The 26,729-nt window shown below is 43.0% G+C and overlaps 1 protein-coding gene across 8 annotated transcripts in view; it reads left to right on the plus strand.

Moving 5' to 3' along the window:
- The window catches only part of nfic (nuclear factor I/C), a 274,335-nt gene that overhangs the window by 107,271 nt on the left and 140,335 nt on the right, over positions 1-26,729 (plus strand). The window contains exon 7 of one of the 8 annotated variants that reach the window (XM_036131687.1): positions 16,630-16,683. The exons of the other annotated variants lie outside the window; for them this stretch is intronic. Coding sequence (XP_035987580.1) covers positions 16,630-16,679 — 50 coding nt within the window. The 3' untranslated portion in view covers positions 16,680-16,683. Of the gene's footprint in view, positions 1-16,629; positions 16,684-26,729 lie in introns of those variants that run through there. 8 annotated transcript variants of the gene reach the window in all.

Here is a 26,729-nt window from a genome sequence, read left to right on the forward strand (position 1 = left end):
TTAACGTTAGTTCAGCTGGGAAAAACACTGGTGTGTACTTGTTCAAACCCATTAACGTTGTGTTGTACTTATCTTGTTCTACAAAGGTGGATTTCCCCTTTATAGACCGAAGTCCCACAGTTCATGGTTGGACGTCGACTGTCTCGACCCACATTACTCGTTGCTTTCTCTCGTGGTTGAGCTGACGTTGGCTGATGCTGTGGTGCTGGCTGCAGGCTGTGAGAGTTCATCTCCGGCCTTGCTGTCGTTAGGTTCACCACTTCTGCCAACATCCACAGGTGAAATGTCATTAATACTAGTCTCATTGCTGCAAATCGTCTGTTCATACTTTTTCCCAATGTCTGGCTTCACAGTGTCTATCTTTGCACTGTCTGGCTTCACAGTGTCTCTGGCGTGGACTTTAGTACAATGAGTCAAATGATACCACGTATCACTCCCCTGAACTTGGACGGTGGTTGCTGTCGCTCGTTTGACCTCAAAGGGTCCATCCCATCTCGAGCAGTTCCATTTTCGTCTGAACACCTTCACGTACACCAGGTCTCCTGGTTCGACTGGTCTCTTCACCCCCGTCTCTGGACAGGAACTTCTGGCTTTTTCCTGCAGATAGATAGCTCTATGGATAGCAGTTAGTTGATCCATATATGCTTTCAACTCTGTTTGTAGCTGCTCAAGTGCTGGGCCTTTGAATGGAAGCCTCCATTCGGGCACTGGCATTGTTCTGCCTGTTAGCATTTCATGCGGGGTTAAATGTGTGCTGCGGTGCAACTGCATGCGATAGCTCATTAGCGCAAGCGGCAAAGCATCAATCCAGTTTAGTTTTGTAGAAGCACAGATTTTATTCAACTTAGCTTTCAAAGTCCCATTGATCCTCTCAACAATACCCTGACTCTGCGGGTGATAGACTGCTCCAAGGCGTTGTTTAATTCCTAGCTTTAACAAAACACCTTTCAACACCTTTTAGATAAATACTGAACCGTTATCTGAGCTGATTTCTGATGGGATGCCAAATCTCGGAATCACCTCTCTTGTCAGAAACTTAATCACTGTATCAGCTCCCAATGTCTTTGATGGGACTGCTTCAACCCATCGGCTGAATCGATCGATCACAACCAGCATGTACCTTTTCCCTTGTACTGGCTTTATCATGTCAACATAATCTATCACAAGATGTTTAAAGGGTCCCTCAGGGACCGGAATGTGACCAATCGGTGATTTTATGCCTTTACGAACATTGTTTTCTGCACATATTTCACATTGACTCAAGATGTCATCCACCATTGCTTGCATGTAAGGTGACCAATAACCTTTGACTTTGTAAAGTGCCTTGAGATGACATGTTTCATGATTTGGCGCTATATAAATAAAATTGAATTGAATTGAATAACCTTGCCTTTTCAACTTCTCCATCACTTTGCCTCTACTACAGTGATCCAAACCATGAGCATCTGAGATCAACATTGTCAGCAATGCTACTGGTGCAACTAAATGTCCACTTTGTGATCTCCACAACCCACTTTCACTCATCGTCGCACCTCTCTGCGCCCAGAGAGCATGCTCACTCGCACCTGCCTCCTGCTGCATCAGAATGATGTCTTCTGGTGTCACCATTGGTTCCAAGGTGACCACTGGTGCCAAGATAGCCATCTGGCACTTAGACGCTAGTTTTGCTGCCTCATCTGCGGCGTTGTTCCCTTTAATGACTAAATCATTACCTTTACGATGGGCGTTGCATTTAATCACTGCCAGTCTTGATGGCAGCATCATCGATGCAATCAGCTCTTTTAGCTGTTCTTGATGTAATACTGGACTGCCGTCTGCTTGTTTGAAACCTCTTTGTTTCCAAACAGCAGCAAACAGATAACACACCCCATGGGCATAAGCCGAGTCTGTGTATATGTTTGCTACTTTTCCTTTTGCTAGTTTGCGCGCTTCTGTCAGTGCTTTTAGTTCTGCTTTTTGAGCTGAGCATGGTTGCTCGCATTTTTCTGCTTTGACTGTTACAAAGTTGTCTCCTGCTTGTTCTACCACGGCATAACCTGCTTGATTTCCAAGATGATCTCTGAAACATGACCCGTCGACAAAGTAAGTGACTTCCGCGTTCATTATCGGAGTTGACTCTAAATCGGGTCTTAGTCTTGTGAATTTCATTGTTTCTGCAAGACACTCATGTGGTTCTCCTTCACAGTCCAGAGGTACCATGTCAGCAGGGTTGTTTGTTGTGCACTTTTGCACAGTTACGTCTGGATATGTTAAAAGTGGCATGTACTGTAAACATCTTGCCTGAGTCATCACAAACTTCCCTTGATTTATCACTTCTGTGATTTTGTGCTGGGTCCGTATTATTATCGGATAACCCATTGATGCTTTTTCATAAGCGTAGTAGACTGCTGCTAGACCTTGATAACATGGTGGCCAGCCTTGGGCCACATTGTCTAGTTTAGTGCTGTAATAAGCAATTGCTTGCTTTCGTCGTCCTACGCAGGTTTCTTGCATTAGTACAGCTGACACGTACATGTTTTTTCTGTTGGCCACATACAGGTAAAATACTTTATCGTAGTCTGGCAATGCCAAAGTTGGTGCCATTTGCATTTCCTGTTTTAGTGTTTCAAAGGCTACTTTAGCTTCAGTTGTCCATTTTAACACTGCTTTCAACGACTGGTTTCCTGTCTCTTTTATGAGTTCCCTAAGCGGTGCTGTTTTTTCCGCATAGTTCTCAATCCAGTCTGCATTGAATCCTGTCATTCCCAAAAATGTCATCATTTCGCCGACTGTCCGCGGACTTGGAGCTTTGCTGACACCTTCCAGTTGAGAAGGTGAAATGCCAACTGTTCCTTGTGATATTTGTCTTCCTAAGTAATCTACTTGTGGTTGACAATACTGTAGTTTTTGTTTGGAGACCTTGTGTCCTCCCTCTGCTAATCTTTGTAGAACTTTGATTGAGTCCTGATGACAGTCATTTAGTGTGTTTCCGCAGATTAACAAATCGTCCACTTACTGTAACACAGTTCCGGTTAAATCGAGTCCTTCCAAATCACTTTTTAGCACTTGATTAAATATGTGCGGGCTGAGTTTAAACCCTTGAGGCAATCGGGTATAACTGAGTTTTTTACCTCTGTAGGTAAATGCGAATAAATGTTGTGACTCTTCTGATAGCGGAATGCTAAAAAACGCTGAACAGAGATCAATAACGGTGAAGAAATGAGCTCCAGTTGGTATTGAATTTAAGAGAGTGTTTGGATTTGGCACGTCCAATTCGGCATCTACTATTATCTTGTTTATTTCTCTTAAGTCATGAACAAGACGGTATTTGTTTTTGTCTGCTTTCGGAACTGGAAAAATTGGAGTGTTGCATTGACTTTCTACTTCCACCAGCACACCTGCTTGCATCAATCCATCAATGGTTTTCTGGATACCTCGTTCTGCTTCTGGTTTCAATGGGTATTGCTGGCGAAAAGGAAACCGTGCATTTGGTTTTATTTGAACTGACACCGGCTCTGCAGATTTTACTAAGCCCACATCTGTGTCATGTTTAGACCATAAGTGCTCTGAGACATGTTTTAGCATGTCCTGCATTAATGGTTGATCTTCAGAGGAACCATTTTCTTCAGACTGATCTTTAAGATCAACAGGCACTGTCACAACTTGTGGTTTTGCTGTCATTGTTGTTTCACATAGGATCTTAATCATTGTTCCATCACATGATTGTGAAATTAATGGGTTGTCTGTGTCTTCCCATGTTGTTTCAGTTGCAAGTTTCATCATTGGTCCCAGATCTTTTGCATGAAATCCTTTATTTACAAACAATGTAATGTGTGGTACTGATTCTGGAACATTGTACCACTCTGAAATGAAATCATTTTGTTTCACATTTAAAGCTGCACCTTGGTTACCAATAACAATGCATTGTGTTTCAAGATTTACAGTTCTGTTTTTTGTAGAACTGTCCCATTTTTCTTCAAACTCCTTGCTCTTTGAAATGTCATAGAACATGGTACAGTGGTAATCTAGAAAAGGTTTTCTGGCTTCTGGAATTTGAGCTTTAATGTACCGGCCCCAGTTAGTGACTACATCTTCAACTGGGCCTGAAATGTCTCCTAGCCAATAAACATTAGCTTCATGTGTCTGCATGTACATTTGAAAATCCAAACCTGTTTTATCAACATACAACCCCTGAGGAGAACACCAAATTTTTAATTTCATCTTGCATAATGCATCTCTTCCCAACAGGTTAATTGGTGTTTGGTCAGAGACAAGAATGGGTATTCTTATCTCATCTTCATCAGTTGCCAGTCGTACAGGAGCTGTCATTTATATTAACTGTCTTGTTCCCAAGAACCCTACTGTTGAAATGAATTTATCAGACATGGGGAGGTGCTTTGCATAATTTGGACTTACACATGTGTAAGCTGCTCCTGTATCGACCAGCATTGGTGTTTCTTTTTCTTCAATTAGAATTTTTAACATTGGTTCATTTTCAGCTCCCTCGCTTACGATCGGGCACTGGTTCTCCCCTGTAAGGTTCTCTGGGCACCCCTGGTAACCAAAATTTGGTGGGTTTACAGGGCGTCTTGTCAGACCTGGACGGAACCGGCCACGCGATTGCCTTCTGTAGGTGCTGTTGCCTCTTGGGCAATGCTCGGCACGATGTCCAAGTTCATTGCATGTCCAACATGCTCCCATTATTCCAGGTGCGCCAGGCCTGCCTCTGTTAGTCCAGGCGGGACCTCTTTGTTGTCGTCCGCGAAGTCCGTATGGCTGTGAGTTAAATGCTTGAGGATAGACATTCACCACCGGATGTTGCAGCTGGGTTGGTTGGGGAGCTGGAAAACTCCTTTGTGCCTGATTTGCCACATCAGGTACAGGTTCTGAAAATCCTTGGGGTGGTGGTGCCACATGTTCAAGTTTCCAAGCACTTTACCTTATCAATCCTAGGCAAACTTTACCTCGGACAGTGGAACTTTGAATTGAAAAAAAAAAAAAAAAACAGAAAAAGCAACCATTCACTTTCATACATGCATTTTAGTCAGACTCTCATCTTTTATAATCACACATAGACGTCTGACACACAACACAATCAGTCATTCTTAATCATAACTTCTCATCATTCCCACATTCTCACGTTTTCCTTTCACTCTCACTCTCCCGGGAAACTTATTGTTTGTTTTCTTAATGGTCCAAATGTTCAATGTTCCTGGATTTCAACTGTGCGCACAGAAAATTTAAATCAGGTTGTTTATGGGACCCAGAGCAAAAAAAAAAAAAAAAGTTAAAAATAAACATTTATACTTCACGTGCTCGAGCAAGGCCTCTTTGCTTCAAATTTTGATAGGAGGCTTTTACCTCGTTTGCCTAAACCTGGAGTACTCAACCAAAAACAGACTGCAGTCAACTCTGTTAAGGCCACATTTTCATCGGAGTTCCACGCATGGAATGATCCGAGAACTGCCTTATTCTTCTTCAAGCGCTTACATTAACAGGGCCACACCCTAAAGACTCCGACCAACCGAAATATATAAGATCAATTCTCTCACAATGATCTCTTTGATTCTAAAAAGTTATGTATATTAGAAAAACTTCAGCAAAGACCCGTAATGGTCCGATTCATTTTTTATACGCCGTCGCTTCTAACGTCATATTTGACGGGACATCCGATAAAAGCGGCTGGGAGTAACCAATCACTTCCTTAAGTTGTCGTGTGTGCCCAATTCTGGAGGAATGCCAATATCATTCCAAATCTTCTGATGTTTAAGACAACTTATTTTTCTACGTAGAAAAATACCAAATAGATGTCAAGGCAAAGGAACGACCACTCCCGTCTGTCAATCAATCACAAACAACGCTCTTCCCAATTCAAATTACACAGGCGGCAGATTCATCGCTAACAAGCAGAGAGAGCAGAAGACAGAGACCAGTACAAAAATTTATTTACACTCACCTCTGTCCTCTCTCCTCCACCCCAGCGCGGAAGGGCCAGTTCCGAGCGGGGGAAACCCAAGCCGTCTGTCCGGGAAGGCAAAACTCCCTTTTTCCTATCACGTCGGGGTCACCAATTGTGTGGGAGAATTACTTAACTATTAACCTTTTAAAACGAAAGAAAGACTCGAGAAAATGGCGTTCCTTTGTCTTAACAACGAGAATTCGTCTTTATTATGCCTAGAAACGTACAAACGGGTTTCAGGAGCGAATTCTGACATTCAAATACAAAGCTTGCCATTTTAAAGGCTCATAATGTGTGTGCGTTAAACACAAGTGTCTGTGTGTCTCCATTGGTGTGTGTGCGTTACACGCTATTGACGTCAATTGGCAACAGGGCTTAAATTCTGGGAAGTGTTTATCACAAAAAGTACAACAACAGAGCGATTAATTCCACTACTTGACATATCTTGGAACAGTCCTATTAAACAACGACTCCAGATGTTTCCTCTTTTACTCCCATCAGCGAGAGCCAGGGAAAAAGGTCAAAATGACCCTAACTCCCATAAGACCTGATTGACATCAGAGCGAGAGGCAAGGCATCAACCCATGATAGTTTTGTTTGCGCACAAATTTTAGCCAACTTATTTTTCAAATTCAGGTTCATCCTCTCCACTTTGCCCTGCGATTGCGGGTGATACACTGTTCCAAACCTGTGTGTGAGCCCTAAACTGGACTCCACTTGTTGCAGGTCCTGGTTCTTGAAGTGGGTTCCATTGTCAGTCCTTATCTTTTCAGGGAACCCGTGCCTGGGAATGTAATGGTTAATGAGGCATTTTATCACAGTTGTGCTGTCCTCTCTTCTAGCAGGTCAGGCCTCTGGCCATCCTATAAAAGCGTCCACACACACCAACAAATACTTAAAGCCTCCAGCAGGGGTCACCATGTCTGTATAATCAAGAATCACTTCCTTCCCAGGAACTGTGATCAAAGGAAATCTGCTCTGCAAAGGTTTCACAGTCTTCTTTGAGTTAAATTTCCCACACAGTGTACAAAATGTTTGACCATATCTGACATAAATGGATGCCACCAATAGTTCAAGTTGTTCATCATCTGTCTGACGCCGACATGCCCAACACCATGTGCCTCAGAAAAAAGGTCCTGTTTTAAACCTGGAGGAAAAACGAGTCTCCAGCAACCTTCCTGTTCTGAGGCTCCTCTGAGCCTCCACATATTCTTCTCCTCCGGAGCTGCTCTGCTCTGCAACAGTTTAATGTTACTCATGCTCAACTCTTCTCTCAACTCATCTTCCACCGTCACCATCATCATCTGAGGCACATATCCAGCGGCTGCTTTGGCAGCCTGGTCTGCAGCCTGATTCCCTAATGCAATGTCTGAATTACTGTTATCATGTCCTTTGCACTTTGTCACAGCAATTCTGCCCTGTAACATCAAAACATCGGCCAGCGCTCTCATTTCCATCTCGTGTTTTATAGGTTTACCCCCCGCTGTCAAAAATCCTGCTCTCAACCATTGACATAACTCCACATGAACTGCACCTGTGGCATATGCAGAATCTGAATATACATTTACCTCCTGTTGTTCTGCCAACTTTAATGCCTTTAATGCTATTAGCTCTGCTCTCTGGGCTGACTGAGGTCCTTGTAACCTTTCTGCCTTCCTTGTTACAAATTCTGAGCTTATTCGCTCAACAACAGAATTGGCTGCTCTAAGTCCTTCACTTTCATGTCTGAAACAACAGCCATCTGTAAACAACTGTCTCACCTGTGGGCCTTCAATAGGACTAGCCTCTAGATCTGGTCTCACCTTCTCCATCCTGGAAACCAATTCTTCACATTGATGGGGTTCGCCATCCGGCATGCCATCTGCCATGTTCACACCTTCATGTGTATATGTGATGTTGGGTGCTTCCAAAATTTTGGACAGCCTGTGTTGTCTGAGTGCAGTCATAGTGAAGCTTTGTGAATTCACATAAGCCACAACACTGTGAGTTGTCAAAATGGTTAGACTGTGTCCCATGGCTATTGCTGCTGCATATTGTGTGCATTAGGGGTGACATTTTTCCACGTTATCCAACATGACTGATATATACATCAAAATTTTTCTCTCGCCTGTCTTTCGTTGAAACAAGATGCCATTTAAAGCAAATCTGGTTGCAGAAACATCAAGAAAAAATGGGATAGAGTAGTCTGGAAGAGTCAATTCAGCAGCAGATGCAAGTCGTTGTTTAAGCAGAACAAATGCTTCTTCCGCTTCCTGAGTCCAAATCAAAACATTATTTAGTTTTCTCATACCTTGCGCCTTCACGGAGTCCCTCAAAGGCTGCGTCAGGTCTGCATAGCCGGAAATATAGTTACGGCTGTAACCAGTCATTCCCAGAAAAGACAGCATGTCTTTCACGCGCAGCGGTTTAGGATGTGACAAAATGCTCTGTTTATGACTGGAGGACATGCTGGTTGTTCCTGCGGAGATGACACGGCCCAGGAAAGAAACCTGTTTTCTGGCAATTTGCAGTTTATCCTTACTGACCTTGAACCCATGTTCATGGAGGTGTCTCAGAACCAGTTCTGTAGCCTGAAGACAGATCTCAGTAATTGGTGAAGCCAACAGCAGATCGTCCACGTACTGAATAAGGGTGGTGTTTCTTGGCAGAGGACATGTCTGCAAAACATCTTTCAAAACTTGATTAAAGATACCTGGTGATAGAGCAAATCCCTGTGGCAGTCTGGTGTAACGCAGCTGGCAACCTTTATAAGTGAATGAAAAAACGTCTCTGCATTCTTCAGCCAAAGGAAGACAGAATAATGCGTTCGCCAAGTCAATACATGTGTACCACTGCTGAGAGGGCTCCAAACTGGAAATGGCCACATATGGGTTAGGTACAGGGATTGTAGGTGTCTTCAAAACAGAATTTACAGCTCTAAGATCACGTGCCATGCGATATTTACCAGTGTGTTTCTTTTCCACCGGCAAAATGGGTGTGTTCCAGGCTGATACAGAGGGTTCTAAAACTCCAGCTCTCAAAAGGCCCGCGATGGTGTCAGCAATGCCTTCCTCCGCTTGAGGTTTATGTGGATACTGATTCACCCAAATAGGAGAGTCAGTTGCAACCTGAAATGAAACTGGAGCACATGAAACTAATCCCACATCCGTGGGACTGGTTGCCCAGAGTTGTGATGGGAGAGCATCCAACATCTCTGCTGCTTTATGATGGTCGGTACGTTCCCTGCCATGGTGTCGAGTCAAAAGCTCATGTTTCAAAAGAACTTTGTTAGTGACATCACAAACAATCTGATATGTGTTAGTGGAATTTGAAAACAGCAAACCTTGGACGCTGGTCGGTGCCCAATCAGTAGTCTGGAGGGAACGCTTAACCATCCCTCCTAATTCACTGGCCTGTCGCTCAGAATGGAGAGAAAGAGAAATATGAGGAAATGCTTCATCTGACATCATATACCATTGCTGTTGTTCAGGAGTTAACATCACTGCGGCTGCCACCCCCTCAGGGGCCACATATATGTTCTTAGATGTGACTTTCCATGCGTTACCTTCAAGTTCTGCAGCAAATGATTCCTTATACCAATCTGTGTGATTTCTGTCGTAGAACAGAGTGACGTGTGGCGGATCAGGTGGAGTCAGGTAGGAACTTAGGCTTTGAATCCAAGGCTTCCAAAGCTGGAACACCGAGAGAACACCAGCTTCAGCAGGTTCTGTTAAGAGTCCCCAGTAGATGTCAGCAAACTCTTCCCCCACGGGCCGAATCAGATATTGTCCATCCTGGAAAGTGTGACCACAGGCTAGAGAAGGACCGTCTGGAAAGGTAACAGTCAAACCTTGAGGTCCACAAAGCACTGCGGCTCCCAGTTTATCCAACAAGTCAATTCCAATCAAATTGACAGGTGTAGATGGAGACCATACGAATGAATGATGCAGTTTCTGGTTTCCAACTTTCACCGGAAGTGGTAAAGTCAACGGCAGACGCTGTTCCTTCCCTGAGAAACCCATTAGTGACACAGTCTTAGTCGACAGCACAGAGGCAGATGGCTGATTGATTATAGTGGAATATGTAGCTCCAGTGTCGACTAAAAAGTTCATGTGATCTTCTCTAACCTTCGCTGGCAGCATGGGGTCTGTGGAACTCACGCTGCTGGAGTTATTCTCAGGGATGTGTCAAAATTGTCCATAAAAGTTTTCCCCGTGCTGGGGGTACTGACCTTGCGGAGGCGGGGCCATATTAGGGTTTGGTGGCACAATCTCACCTCCTGGTGGGGATTGACAATCCCTTGCCCAGTGTCCAACTTGTCCACAGTTAAAGCAAATGTCGACAGGTGCTCTCCCAGGTCCGCCATATCCACCTCGTCCTCTCAGCCCACGACTCCAACCTGACCGTCCACGCTGTCCACCAAATCGCCATCTGAATCCACGTGCAGAACCCGCAGATCTGTAGTTACATGGAGGATCGAAAACAGGAGGGTGGGTCCCTCCCCCCCTTTGCATTGGATTAAACTGAGGTGTCACCATCGGGGACGGAGCCCCAGGTGATGCAACTGCTGAGACCATAACATGTTCAGTTTTTTCTTGTTTACGTTGATTCACCTGCCGTTTAGCATCTAATAATTGCAATTTGATTAATTGATTATGAATATCCTCTTTCTCTTGTTTTTTCTTCTTCTCTACATCCTGAGCCACGTGCAAATGATGTACAAGATGTTTTTCCCAGCGGGCATATTCACAACCAGGCATCTCAGGATTCTGTTTCATCAGCTGTGACACCAAAGGAGGCACACCTTTCAGGACTGCTTCCCTGAGTAATTCACCCAAGTTAGAACTATCCCCTTTTGGATTTACACCTGTGTGTTTGATCCAACTCTCCTCAGCTTGAGTAATGAAATCCTTTGGATACTGTAAGGGATCCCAGTCAAACTTGGGAATCGCTGCAGGAGTTGATAATGGGAAATGTTCTCTTATTGCATTCCCCAAACGAGTGATAGCTGAAGAGAAGGAAGTTTCATCCCTAATGTTGGATGTTCGAGCTTCATATTCAGTGTCATCTGCAGTTGAAGCAGGAACACAATGGCCTAGAACAGCTCTAAAATCACCCAAAAGCCAGTTTAGTTCCTTTAGTTAGATTATCAAGTTCGGCAAGCCACAATCTGCCACCAGCTGCAATACTATGCAATTTGTCCACCAGGGCTTGTACATCACCAAATGAATAAGGGACATAGTTTTCTGTGCCCACATTATTTTGTAATATAGGCATCTGCACTCTAGTGGGATCTTGAGAACGAGTTGTCATTGAAAGCATGCTGTGAAAGCTATCCTTTAAATTTCTTCCCACACCACGAGTGCGTGGTGTTCTCTGACTCCTGGCAAATTCTGCTTCTTCAGTAGAATGATATAACCCATTATTATCAACCATGCCTTCTTCAGCATGCGTTTCTCCCTGTAAGGAGAAATCCAACAGTGGCACATTTAACAAATCAGTGGAGTCGTCCTCCTGCCAAATCGCTTTTAGTGACATTTTTACATTAACCTCAGGCTCCAATGAACGTGGGTTAATAAACTTGACATTAGTCGATACTGTTGGTGATCTAGTTCCTGTTTTATTAAGATCAACATGATTTAAACCTGTTGCTGGTTGTGTGTCTTCTGAAGATACAGAAGAACAGCCCCTAGAGGGCGGTCTTACTCCAGGTTCCTGGGCATGCAACGCATGCTCCTCAGGGCCTGCTTTCGTCATATGAAAAGCTGTAGGCGGGGAAGAAGGCCTATTAACAGACTGAGACGAGTTCTCGCGAGCAGCTCGAGCGAGAAAAGGCTCACAAGACTTCAAAGGAGTGAGGGATATGGGTGGTGCATTAAATGACGTATGCGGGTGTTGAGTATTATCTAAACATATATCGCCCCTTGGAGTATATACCGGGAGCGTTTCTACCACTAATTCTCCGCCTCTTACATCCAGAACTGGATACAATCCGGAAGAAGTAGTGTTTAAATTGTATGGCGGAGGAGATTGTGCTGTTTCTTCTTTTGTTTCAATGCTATACACAGCTTCCTGACTCAGTACTTTTCCACCGCAAAAAGAACACGTGCAAAGCTATTCACAGCCACACATACGCATGCGTAACCACCCGTTCACACACCCACAAGAGACTTCGAAGCCGCGCACACACAGAGACAGACTCACACCGGAGCTTCTGATCATTCACACCATGGATCCCATTTAAACCAAAATAAAATTGTTAAACCGACCAGGACAGACAACGTTTAAGACAGACAGCCTTGCGCACGCAGAGGGTCTCCTTTCAATACCCTTCCACTCGACGAAACGTTCTATTTTTAATAACTCCGCATCTAATCGTCGTACATCAGAAACCCTGTTCTGATGTTAGAGAGCAATTCTATTGTTCTCCTGGGGCCCCTTTTTTAATCTCTTATCTTCTTTTACAGCTCACTTTAAAGGTCTTGCTGTCGTAGTCTCAACTTTTAGATGGTTATGTATTCTCGGCCGTTCCTATCACTACGTTTCTGTGGAGTGTCTCCTTCCTCCAAGGTAACGTTCCACCTCAGTCTTAAAATTCACCAGACTCGTCAGTCCTGGAGAGGGAGCGACCAACTTCCTAGACTTTGATTTATCTTTGTATTTTATATTTTTTATTGTCTTTTCTTTTACAGCTTCAACATTTAAGTTTTAACTGTATATTTTTATTATTTCTCTTATTTTACGGTTTTCCGACGTGGACATACAGGTAACTCTCATTCTCTCATTTCTCGGTTTCAACATAAATTCTATTTAAACCTATTTGTACTGTTCAGCCTCTGATATTTTGAGAAGAGATTTCCTTAAACCAAAAGCATCACTCAAATTTAGCGTACACACCTAACGGTTTGCCAATGGAAAAAAAATCTCCATACCTGTTTTGAGTCGACCCGTGATGCTTATGGCAAGGTCCTCCCTGTCCAATATTCAAACAGACTCTTTACTCACAGCTAAATCCCGGGTTTCGGCACCAGTTAACGAGACACCTGTGGGGCCCGTTTAGCTAACGGCCCCCCCTTCTCGTCTCACCCGGTTGAAGATTTGGCACAGAGAGAAAAAAGGCAGTGAATTCAGAGGCAAAAACAAAAGTTAAACATATATTTATTAGGCGCCCGCCTATGCATTGAAAATGCATGGCGGAGGCCTTATACTATGCACCTAATAAGGGTTTCTTTATTCCTTATTTATCTTCCGTCACCGTTAATACAGCCCGAACCGTAGGGTCTACCCCCACATACTATATATCGAAAGGTTTGTCTCGACGCCGCGATCAGGGCTTTTTGTACTTGACGCCAATTCGGCTTACGGTTGGAACAAAATTCACCAAAAACCACTTCTTCAACACAGTTGACCTCTCAAAAATGCACGGCTGAGCACGGCACTGGTGTTTTAGTCGAGTGGGTTAGGTCTCGGGCTGCAAAGCAGAAGATCCGAGGTTCGAATCCAAGCTGTGCCAATTTCAGAGAATTACATTTTCACCCAATATTTCATTTCCCTTTGGCTTTAAAAAACGATTTTTCAATTTAAATCAATACAGTTCACCTCATGACTTTAACCTTTTTATTCACATATTTAATTTTTTCATTCTACATTGAAGTATTTAATCGTGTTTTAATAACACCAATTTTCCATGCTGCTTCGATGCAGACCTTCTCCTGTCGGCTGGTTTTGATGAAGACAAATCCTTTTGACTCAGAAGATTTGATTTAAAATCCCCAAGCGAAAAAAGCCTACAACCAAGGAACTCGGAAGCTTTGGCTTTGACGGTTATGCGCACCACCAGGCGGGCGCCTTCTTCAATTTCTTCAGAAATGGAACGTTTCTAGTTACAATTTGGAATTCCAAAGTGGGAGACACTTACATGTTTATCACAGCATCGAATACCTTAAGTTCTCTGCCTGTGTCTGAAACCTGTCTCAAAACATACACGTTGTTCCCCCCTTTTAAGACAGACAGTCCAAGCGGGGCTGGACCTGCATGAGACATTCAGTCTGCTACACACATCTGTTTCCTAACCTTTGACCTTTAAATATAATCTATCTCCTAGTTTGGTTCCTGGGAGTTTGACTGAAACAACATACACCCTCATGCAAACATTTTAACAGCGTTATCACTCACAAGACTGTCATATGGCCTCGGTGCATCCTGCTCCTGGTATGTGTCTCACTGAAGTTTAAATGCACCCTTTGTTTTCACACACATCCATTTCTTTAGGTTACTAGGTTAAAGTTAACATCTGTATTACTTTAAGCTACACTATTATATATATATATGATTATATTTCCATAACAGTGTGGAAACATTTTCAGAAAGAAGAGGGAAAGTCTGGTAGCTTCAGATTTAAGCCTGCTTGCTGTCACAGTATATTTTTTTTCTTTCTCTGTACAGCTTAACTTTAAATGTAGTTTTTTTTCTGGTTTGTAAGTCTGGTGTCTAGGCCTACCTGTTTTTGCCACTGTCACACCCGAATTTCCCCGCTATCAGACAGTAAATGTATTTCTACTCTATTAAGCATAGGTAAGAATGTATTTTTTTAAAAGGCAGTATTTTTTATGCCTGAATTGAAATTGGCTGTTTATCTTTTTGATGAATGTGTCATTTTTACTCTCTATTTGTGTAATAAAAACACTAAGAGTTCAACCTAGCCCTGAAATACAATAGAAGGGTTATGTTTTACACGAATAGATGTATGCTTTTTAATTTAAAAATAGTTCAGAATGCAATATGCAAGTGAAAACGTCCTGCATTTTCACAACAGAGGCAGCTGAGTTATTGATGTTAAGTTAACATTTTGATCCTAGAACTTTTTAGCTGCACATTTCTCCTTGTTATTAAAAAACAATCATCATTTGCTAATTTGCATTTTTTAATTGTTTCTATTGCTCATAAAATACACTGAAGTAATTAAGTGAAAAATCTGCAGAATGTGTAAATTTTCTATCCGATTCCATTATTAATCGTCATTACCGATAGAGTAATCAATTACTAAAGTAATTGTTTATGACAGCCCTAGTCTGTTTCTGGGCCATCTTCCTGGCTAGCTATATCTTGGCTATTGCAGGCTGTACTAGACTTATCATCTGTTTATGCACTTGCTGTACATTGTTTAAGGACAAAGGTGCTGGTGCATGGTTTACAGAATAGAACGTGCTGGAAATTAGCAGTTTTGCACCTGACCTATTTAGTGAGAAATTGTCTATGTTGGAAAGATGTATTTTCTCCTAGAAAATATTGAAGTTGTCAGTGAAGCTTATGCTTGTTTAATTACATTTTTTTAGTTAGTTGTTAAGCATCGGAATTATTTATTTCTTATCTCTGCAATAAATGGTTACAAGAAGTCCATTGAGAAACACCTTGACATTAAGACTCTCAACTATATATAGCAGACAACGTCACCCAAGGCCCCAGTGTGTACTATGATTATTTTTTCCCCGGGTCGGGCACTGTTTCATGATCTCTAGAAGGCTCTCTGATATATCAAACAACCGGTTACAGTCAGATTATCACTTCTGCGTTATTCTTGTTACATAAGTGTTTAATTCCATTTACAGGTGCATTGCATAATGTTAAGGTTTGTGGCCTTGTGGCTTGTATTTTTGTGTTTAGGATAAGACTTTGCTGGACTATTTTCCTCGGTGTCATGTTGAAGTAGAGCAAATCTGTTTTGTAGTGGAATTCCAACATTTATAGATGGTTCATTCCAATCATTTGTAGTGACAACTGCCTGTTGTCTTCTTTTCCCTGGAGTAATGGGAACACGTCTCTGTAATATTAGCCAGTTCTGTTTTGTCTAGGTGCGGGGTTTTTCCTTGATCTTCTGCCTTTGCGCCCAGAGAGTTTCAGGGGGGCTACAGGTGTTTGTTTTTTTTTTTATTTCCATTCGCTGAGCTGGTTGTCACTGTCTGGAATCATGGGCAGAGTTGTATAATTTCGATATCCAGCGTTTACCTCCACAATCACTTCAAGTCGGGGGATTTTCAGTTTCATAACAACTATCTTCTGTAGAAGCTTGTCAAAGTCCTCTGTGGTGAAGGTAGGCATTTTGTGCTGATTAGCTGACATTGGCTGGTCGTTTTATCAGAGTCCTCACGGGAAAACATAAAAACGAAATAAGTAAATCCTTGAGAGTCACTGATCTAAAATGGTTTTGTCCAACCATTCTGTACTTTTGGTTAAGAGATGAAAAGTTAAACTCAGAAAAATCCAAACAAGGAAGGAGCAGAGAAAAAAGCATCCAAGCAAGCAGAGAACTGTGGTGGATATTAATTGCCGTGGGCGTGTTTACCTGCTGAAGGTAATCTCTCTCTCTCTCTCTCTCTTCGTGTTTGCATTTTGCAGCGTAAATTGTTTGACTCAGATTTAGAAGCTGGTGCATAAAATAAATAAAGTGAGAACACACACAGGGTTTAGTCCGTGAATCCACCTGACGTTTGAGGTTGTAGAGGTTTGACCGATCTGAGTGTCTCTTTCTTTCTCTGGCTCCAGGCTGAGCCACTGCTGCACCTGAAAATCCTCAGGGTTCTGTTGTGGATGTTGTGTGTAACTTTATTGCAGTTTAATTCAAATTATGTTCCAATTTTATTTCCATAACCTTTGTTATGATGGTTGTGTTATTGTAACTAAATATTGTAACTTTTATTTTTATTTTTTTGAAGATTGGGGGTGCGTCAAACCACTTGGGACACAGACGGTGGTGCACGGCTAAAAAGGTTTGCGTTTGATTTAAAAGATCAGTCCCCTCCAATGTTCCCCCTAATTTTTAATGTGTCTGAGCCCTCACTGTACCTATGTAAGCAACATCACACATGTACTCTGAGGTTACACCAGTATTACACCTGTCCAAAACCTGAGATTATAACAAGTCATATGGGTTTTTTAATGAGCTATATATGTTTTATGTCAGAATGGGGTCCTGCTAAGGAGGAACTTAGATACAGGTACATCTTTCAGAGTTCAAATTTTATTGCCATTAAAGTATTAACATTTTGTGGAACAAGCATGTGGTACTGTGCAGCTTCTGTCAGTCTACTCCAGGACAGCTGTGACTACGTTGTAGCTTCCCACCGTCAGGGTGTGAATTTGTGCGTGAATGACTGACCAGTACAAAGGCTGATTGTACTCACATGTTGGGTTGCCCCACCTGTTTGGATGGACTGGGAGTGAGCCCTTTGAAGCATTGTAGACATTTATACTTGACGCGGACATAGTTGCAGTATTTACCAAAAACATAGTTTTGATGAGGGCTTCTTTGAATCCCTCCATTTTGAATGAGGCTTTCGTGTGCGGGCCGAGCCAAGTTACAGAAATTCGGGTTGCACAACCTTACACCGAGAAGCAGTGCACGATTGTGCATGCATGTGTAACGGGTATTGAAATTCTTTTCTTTTTTCCCCCCAGTGTCCTGTCTAGCAATGTGGCAATAAGAATTGATATCTTAATGCCAAATAGAGCGACAGATTTTACTTTCCTAAGTGGACCAATCAGCTTTCGCCATAGTGCTCCATTTGATTTATGCATGTACATATTATTATTGGAATTCTTGCTAAAATATGTTTCATAATTGTCCTGTGATGGGTAGTTTTTGCCCCTCCCCCTACTGGTTGCCCATAAATGCGAAGGGAAACCGAAAATTCCACACAGTCTGTTCAGCGCTCCGCTGTGGTAAGCCATCAAATCCGGTTCTCTTCTGAGTAGTATTGGTGGTTATGTTAAAAAGCTAACTTGGAATTTTGTTACAGTACCAGTAGGGAAGCTCTCTGCGCTATTAATTATGCAGGTAATTATGTTACATTAAATGTCAGTAATTTGTGTTGTCAGTTATGGTTGTCCTTTTTTCTGTTGTACTTGTCAGTTTGTCAGTTTGTTTGTTTGTTAGTTGTTTCAATGACGACATAACGTGGCTAGCTTTATTTTCTGTGAACCACCAGAGGGTGCTGTTAAGTAATTTAATAATTAATGTTGACTGCTCTCTGTATTTATTTTTCTAATTTCTCATTTGTTTTGATGGTGCAGTGTGGTTCATCCCGCTGACACGCACGCACTCACACACGCACACACACAAAGCAATACATGTGCGCACACACTCATTCAACTACGTGTCCCTCTCTGTGTATAATTGCAGCCGGATCGCTTTACCTACTCACCTTTTTCCCTTGTAAGATGTGGCGCGACCAAGGGTGCACACTTGGCGATGCTCAATAATCGGAAGTCATACATTTACACTTAAACACATACAGACGTTTGCACTCACCCGGGAAGCTTTGTTTTGTCCGATTGTGGCGTTTGAGATAAAGTGGGCGTAATACTTCCGGTTTCTTTTTCCTGTTTTTTCCCATAAAGGAAATCAGTGATTTTCCGCCAGAAAAAATCACTGATTTTAACTAAAGAAAGTAGTTTTGGAACGGAAGCAGGAAATAAATATAGTGTTTTCTTGGGATAAGTGTTTTGTGTTATGTCATAAAATAAATGCTCAATTGTTGGCTGATCTAATTGTAGGGCGGGGCTTAGGATTTATAAGAAGAGCTGCTGGCCCTATTGAGTCAGTCTGGCCTGGTTACAGAGAAGGTAACATTGCTGTGCAGCACAAAAAAGTATTTTTTTCTGAAAGGATGTAAATTTCATGTTTGTACTCAGAGCGTTTTTTTTTGGAAATTTTTCCCTCCTACTCTGCACTTACTTTTGGGAGATGTGAAAATAAAACCATAACCTGAAGACGTCGACATGCCCTCCAGGAACCCACGACAAAAGAAAGACCAAATTGCATTAAATTCATTTTAAAGATGTATTATCAAAACCACTATACGATCACAAGAAAATGTTCTCAAAACTCACTGTAATAAGAGTTTGTAAATTACAGAGTCTGTTCAGCGCTCTGCTGTGTAACTGGTGGACCCTACAGGTCCACCAGTTACACAGCAATGATTTATTTTGATTTATTATTTGTTTATTCCAAGTTAGTTTGCAATTACTATTTAATAACTAATGTGCAATTACTATTTAATACCCTGTGCAATAACCTGTGCAATAATCCTGCTAAATAAGAGACTTCAGCAACCTCACTGTTGTTCTTTATGTGGTATCACTTTAACGCACAATGCCAAATCCATATGTATATAAGTCACCTAAATGTGCATAAGTCATCTTAAATCTCTGCTTTATTTCTTTTTTTTTCTCTTGATCCACAGTATATATGTGAACGCACTGTACATACGTCATCCTCCTTTCATTTCAACTCCTGAACAATGTCTAATCAAAGTAACCTCTTTCGGTTTAGCACACCCATTCGTATTGGTAAGGGAAGAGGTATGCTTGCTCCCATTCCTTTTTCTGTTGATAGTCCTGCTCCTAGTGGTCTTATGCCCTCGTTAGGTTAAATTCCTAGTGCTAGGATCCATATTCCTGTTGACCATCATGCCAGCACACCCAGCAAATCCTGCTAGTGACAGTGTGTAGCTGCCCAGATGAAATCTGTTATCCAGGAGATAGGACATCAGCTGGCTGACATCATTTTGCATGCAGCCACATAACACAGTTGCTCCCAGTTCTACAGCCACACAAACTGTAGTGAGTACTGTGGGTCAGTCTGGCTGTGTATCTGACGTGTCCCAGATTCAGGTTGTCACGCAGAGAAAGGTCAAAGAACCTCCATGTTTTGCAGGTAATGCCTCAGACTCCATTACAATGCATGACTGGGAAGATCAGATGAGAACATCCATTAGGAAAAGTGATGTTAAGATTGAAGAGCAGGCTGATGAAATCCTTTTGCATCTGAGTGGAAAGGATGTATTTAAGTTTGGTATTAGAAATAGCATTAACATTACTGCTCACCCTGACATGATTTATAGTCTCCTCAGAAAACACTTTAGCTCTACTGAGTACTCTGCTGTCCCCTTAGCTGACTTTTACTTACTTTGCCAATAGACTACGAAGACCCATATGACTACTGGCTGAGACTAAACAGAGCAGCTGACTTTGCCTCTGACTGCCTGAGAGAGCGGGGCAAATCGTTTGAAAACCCTGAGATGGAGGTGGTTTCACTATTAAACCATGCATTATTTGCGAAGCTGATGACCACAGTGCCTTGTCACATTGCCGAGAAAATAGGCTTTGTTTCAAGTGCTATGCTCCAGGCCATTCATGCCACAACTGCCCAACTAAAAGAGCTGCCCCAGAGCATCAGGAAAACTGACTGGTCTGCACACAAGGGAGGGCAGTGCAGGTGAAATCAATAAACCTCCCACCAGTAATGAATTTCCAGAAATCCAAGATAATGCATCCCTCTCTGAGTTGTACAGTAGTACATTGACCCCATTCAAGAAACTGATATTCCAGGGCACTGTGCGAAACACCTGTCAATATATGGGGGGGTCCCCATCTCCCGATTGTTGCGCAATACCAATGTAAATTTTCTCAATATGCAGTAGGCCTATAACATTACAATGTCAAAGTCAAAGTTAGCTTTAATGTCAATTCTTCACATTCACCAGACATACAAGGACTCGAGAAGACGTTCCTCATTCACCAACAGTGAAACAGATAAAGTGCACAGGCACAACAGATAAGATCAGTCCCTAATACTAAAATTTAAACATTTTTAGTATTAATCCCCCTGGGATCATTAAAGTATATCTGATTCTGATATTTGTGAATAAATGTTTTGAATTTTAAATACTGGACATGTTGAGCTTAAAAATTTTTTAGTGACCATTAGTGACAAAAAAATATTTAATTTTAAATTTTTTTTACACAATTTAAGACCCCTTTTTAACTTTGCTTTTGAGGCTTTCAGGGGGTCTCATGGGTTAATCGGGGGGGTCGAGCCCCCCCGGACCCCCCCGTATTTTGCACTCTGTTCCAGGGATCCCAAAGAATAGCAGAAACTAGCCTGTTCTACACGCCTGTGTCTGTACAGAATGGCCCCATCCTCAAAGCACTGTTAGACAGTGGTTCAGTGGCTTGTACAATAAGTGAGTCCTATGTTCAGTCCCTTTTACAGCAGTGTCCTGACATAACGAAACGCATGGCTCAAGATTATGTGATTATACGCTGTGGTGGACAACAGATTTTTCCCAAAGACATGTATAACCTTGATGTCATGGTTTATGGATGTATGATGATAATTCCAACAATGGTTGTTCCAGGCCAGACAGAACACATGATTCTTGGCAGCAATGCCATCAAAAACATTTTAACCCAACTAAAGAACACCAACAATTACTGGAGACTAGTTTTGTCACCAAAACAATGCCCAGACACCTGACCACTGCCAATTTATGTCACTGCTATCCAACACAGAACGTTGGAGGGGTGATTGTATTCCAGATAAAGTGAAAAAAGACAGTAAAGACGGTGAAAGTCAAGACTTGTGTGACCCTGAAACCACAGAGTGAACACCTTGTCTGGAGCAAGTTACCTGAGTCTGCAGTGATGTTGGCAGGCAGTACAGTGATTGTTGAGCCAACACTGTCTAAAGCTGGGCCAAAACACATCCTTGTTGGCAGAGTTGTCACTCCTCTTTGGGGAGATCGATGGGTACCTGTTAGAGTCATCAATCCTACAGACCGAGTTGTAGTACTGAGAAGAAATGCCAAATTAACAGATGTATCTCCATGTATTGCAGTTGAGGACCTGCCAAAAGCTGACAAGATTGAGTGTAATGTGCAGTGTGTACAGAGTGAAGTTGTGCAGCCAAGGTCAGAGGAGGACATGATGCATGCACTGAAGGCTCTGGGTCTGCAAGACATTGATCTGAAATCATGTGAAGTGCCACTGCAGTGGAAAGACAAGCTCCTTGACCTCATTGTGCATCATGAGTCAATCTTCTCCCATCACAAGATGGATTGTGGAGAAGTTAAGGGGTTTGTTCACCGCATCCATCTTATTGATGACAAGCTGTTCCGTTTACCCTACAGACGCATACCACCAAGCCAGTACGAGAAACTGAGAATGACCCTGAATGAGATGGAAGAGAGAGTCATTATCCAGAAGTTAAACAGCAAGTGGTATGGAAACCAAAATGGTGACCTCAGCGTCTGCACTGACTTCAGATGGCTTAACGCGAGAACTGTGAAGGATGCTTACCCACTACCGCAGAGCTGATGCTTTGACTGCCCTTGGTGGTAATGCGTTCTTCTGGACCTGACATCAGGCTTTTATAATGTCCCTTTGCACCATGATGACAAAAAATATTCAGCATTCTCATCTCCATTTGGACTACATGAATACAACTGCATCCCTCAAGGCCTGTGCAATAGTCCGGCTACATTCATGAGGATGATGACGTCCATATACGGTGATGAGAATTTCACAAGCCTATTGTGCTATCTTGATGATCTGATGGTTTTTGCACCTACAGAGGAAACCACACTCCATCGCCTACACATGGTTTTCTCCCGCCTCAAGGAACACAATCTTAAACTCGCACCCAAGAAGTGCTTCTTCCTAAGGCGGACTGTGAAGTTTCTTGGGAATGTCATCAGTGACAATGGTGTCTGAACAGACCCTGAGAAAGTGAAAGACATGGAGTATGATGACCTCATGGAGTATGATGGGAAAACACCTTGTCCTAGAAAAATCAGATCACATCTAGGCATGGGGCTGCACAGTGGCGCAGTGGGTAGCGCTGTTGCCTTGCAGCAAGAAGGTCCTAGGTTTGAGTACACCCCTGGATCTTTCTGCATGGAGTTTGCATGTTCTCCCTGTGCATGTGTGGGTTCTCTCCGGGTAGTCCGGCTTCCTCCCACAGTCCAAAAACATGACTGTTAGGTTAATTGGCTTCTCCAAATTGTCCTTAGTTGTGAATGGTTGTTTGTCTCTCTGCGACAGACTGGCGACCTGTCCAGGGTGTACCCCGCCTCTCGTCCGGTGAACGCTGGAGATAGGCACCAGCAACCCCCGCGACCCCATGAGGGATTAAGCGGTTTGGAAAATGGATGGATGGATATCTAGGCATGGTGATGTACCATCAGAGCTTCATTGAGGCATGTTCTGCAAAAGCAAAACCACTTTTTAAGATCACACCTAGACTGGATGCTCAAAACAAGCACAAAAGGGGTCGCAAACCTGTCAAAAAGAGAGGTCATGTGAGACTGACACCTGGTGATTGGACAGATGCATGCCAGACTGCTTTTGAGACACTGAAACATGACCTCATGAGAAGTGTTACTCCAGCCCACCCAAATTTCAAGGCCCCATTCATTCTAGCTGTCCATGCATCCTTTGATGGGATTGGAGCTGTCCTGTCACATCTGCCGTCTGGTGGAACAGTGGCCAGGCCAGTCACCTTTGCAAGTAGAACTCTTTCCTGCTCCCAACTGAACTACCCTGCACACCGGCTTGAATTTCTTGCCTTGAAATGGGCAGTATGTGACAAATTCAGCCATTGGTTTAAGGGCAGAGACTTCACCGTATGGACTGACAATAATCCATTGACATATATTCTGACCAAACCCAGACTTGATGCGTGTGAACAGCGGTTTATGGCAAAGCTTGCTGCAAATGACTTCGACCTGAAATACATCCCTGGCCCAAAGAACATTGTTGCAGATGCCTTGAGCCGTGAGCCATTTGTCCAGTCATGGGTGTGTCATCGCCTCGTAAATGAGCCATATACCTTGCTGTTGGACCAGGTCAAAAGTGTGAATGACAGACTTGTGACCTCAGAGTGTCCAACAACTGTCAAGCTGTTGCAGACAATGGTAGTGAGATACCAAATGAGCCAGTTCAAGACACAGTTCCACCAAACACAAAAGGCTCAGTCTCAGCAGAGGACATTGCTGCCATCCTCAATGTTCAGTCCAGCGGAGGTGTGAGCCATGTGATGGAACCGGTGTTGGAGCAATTTTCTGCTGAATGAAAACCAGTCGTCTGCGTTCCCACAGAGCCAGCTTGTCAATTGGCAGGAGGCTGATGACACAATCAGCAGAGCCATGTACTTTGTATGGTGACATAGAAGACCTACCAAACATAAAAGGGCTAATGAATCACGGAGCGTGATTAAACTACTGAAACACTGGACTAGACTCACCATACAGAATGGCATGCTCTACAAGGTAAGGAAAGATCCTCACATGAACAAGAAAATCCTCCAGTTCATAGTGCCTGACTCAATGCAGCAGAAAGTTCTCCATGGTCTCCATGATGCAGGAGGTCACCAAGGTCAGCACCGTACCTTGTCTCTGGTGAGGCAAAGGTTTTTCTGGAATGGCATGGGCCGTGATGTCATTAAATACGTTCGGTCCTGTCAGCGCTGCATTGTAGGAAGGCACCAGAACCGCACAGCCGTGCGCCCCTCCAAAACATAGTCACTACTGAGCCTATGGAATTAGTCTGCATAGACTTTTGGACTGCTGAGCAAGGAACAAGTCTGTGGATGTTCTAGTTGTGACTGATCATTTCTCCAAAATGGCACACGCCTTCCCCTGCAAGAATCCGAATGCCAAGGAAGTTGCTGGTCATCTCTGGAACAACTTTTTTCTCAGTTATGGGTTTCCTCGCCTATACATTCTGACCAAGGGGCCAACTTTGAGAGCAAGCTAATCAAAGAGCTTTTAGAGATGGCTGGGGTACAGAAATCTCATACAACCCTTTACCACCCCATGGGAAATGGGGTTGCAGAGCATTTCAACAGGACTCTGGGAGACATGGTCAGATCACTCCACCCTCAACCAAAAGCAAAGTGGTCACAAATGCTGCAGCTACTAACCTTCTGCTATAACTGCACAGAGAATGAGTCAACAGGGTTCACACCATTCTACCTGGTGTTTGGAAGGATCCCTCATCTACCTGTTGATGTGATGTTTCAACATGCCCTCACCAATGATACTACTGTCAGTTACTCAGACTTTATTTCTCACCTAAAGAAAGATCTACACAAGGCTGCTCAGATTGTGCAGAAAAACAGTCTCAAGGAACAGACTCGCCATGCCAAGCTATACAACCGCAAGATCAAAGGATGACCTCTGGTCATTGGAGACAGAGTGTTGATTGCCAACAGAGGCGTGCCGGGGAAATGCAAGGTTTGCAGACAAGTGGGAATCTACCCCTCATGAGGTTATATCAGTAAAGCCTGATATCAGTGTCTACAGAGTTAAGGATGTCCTAATGGGCAGAGAGAGAGTTGTCCACAGAAACCTGCTACTATTTGTTTGCTTCTTACCCTGTGACAGTGCTGAGGACCATAAATCTTACAGTGCTGCTGCAACGCATGGAAGTGGTCTACATCTAGATGTACCTGATGTGATGGAAGACAGTGATGTCCGCACAGTTAACTTGCTGATGAACCCAGATGATGACGACTCACTTGACCGAGGATCCTGTGACTCTCTCTCAGTTGTAACATCCAGCCTAGCCAGTCACTTGATTCCTGTCCACAATATTGGCCACTCAACAGTCGATGATGTAGAAGATCCAAAACACTGCCCAGACATTCTACCCCCAGACAGGGTCTCAACCCCTACCAGCTCTGTCCATCCAGACGTGCCCCCTCCTGACAATACAATTTCAATTCAATTTTATTTATATAGCACCAATTCATGAAACATGTCATCTTGAGGCACTTTACAAAGTCAAATCAATCATATTATACAGATTGGTCAAAAATTTCCTATATAAGGGAACCAGTTGATTGCTTCAAAGTCCCGACAAGCAGCATTCACTCCTGGAGAAGCGTAGAGCTACAGGGAGAGTCGTCTGCATTGTCCATGGCTTTGCAGCAATCCCTCATACTGAGCAAGCATGGAGCGACAGTGGAAAGAAAAACCACCCATTAGCAGGAAGGAAAAACCTCCAGCAGAACCGGGCTCAGTATGAACGGTCATCTGCCTCGACCGACTGGGGGTTACAGAAGACAAAGCAGAGACACAACAAGACAGACAAACTTCTCATGGACTTATCCATCCCTGTTGACAATTCCCTAGACGTTGACGCCCCTGTGACAGCTACTCCAGAGGGTGACTATTCAGACACTGCCATTCCAGACTCCTTAACTCAGATTGTTTCCACACAGCTTGACCGTTGGATTCTTAGGGACCGTAGTTCCATTAGGCCCCCCAGACGTCTCATTTGTGAGATGAACAATCAAGCAGTAGATGAGACTTCTTTATCTACCGTGTCTGTTAGTTCCCTGATTCAAATTTTTTCAAGTGCATTTTCAGTTGAAGTAACAGTGTTAACCATAGAAGTGCTTGAGTAGTACTTTTAGGACTCACAGGAACAATGTTTACATTTCAGAGGTGTAATGGGCACCTTTGAGTCAGTGTTTAGCTAGGAGTGTGATCGCCTCCTTTCTTTACGTACTCCTTTTTTTGGGGAAGAGTTTTGCACTGACAAGTATACCCAGTTTTGTTCCTAGTGTTGCAACATTTTTTGCTTTCCCCTTAGTACACCCACTTTATTTGTTTGTTTTTGTTTTGTTTGGTCTGAAGCATTACTTTTCACATTTAGCAGAATTACAGGGGGGTGTCTGCAACAGATATTGGATATACACATGAAATTCTTGGTAAAATATGTTTTATAATTGTCCTGTGATGGCTGATTGCCTATGGGGGTGAAGGGAAACCGAAAATTCCAAACAGTCTGTTCAGCACTCCACTGTGGTGGGCCATCAAATCCGGTTCTCTTCTGAGTAGTATTGGTGGTTATGTTCAAAGGCTAACTTGGAATTTTGTTACAGTACACAGAGTGACTAGTAGACCAGTAGGGAAGCTCACTGCGCTATTTTTGTGTTGTTGACCACCCCTTTCAGGTAATTATGTTA

Source organism: Fundulus heteroclitus, unplaced genomic scaffold, assembly GCF_011125445.2.
Source record: "Fundulus heteroclitus isolate FHET01 unplaced genomic scaffold, MU-UCD_Fhet_4.1 scaffold_45, whole genome shotgun sequence".
Classification (NCBI taxonomy): Eukaryota; Metazoa; Chordata; class Actinopteri; order Cyprinodontiformes; family Fundulidae; genus Fundulus; species Fundulus heteroclitus.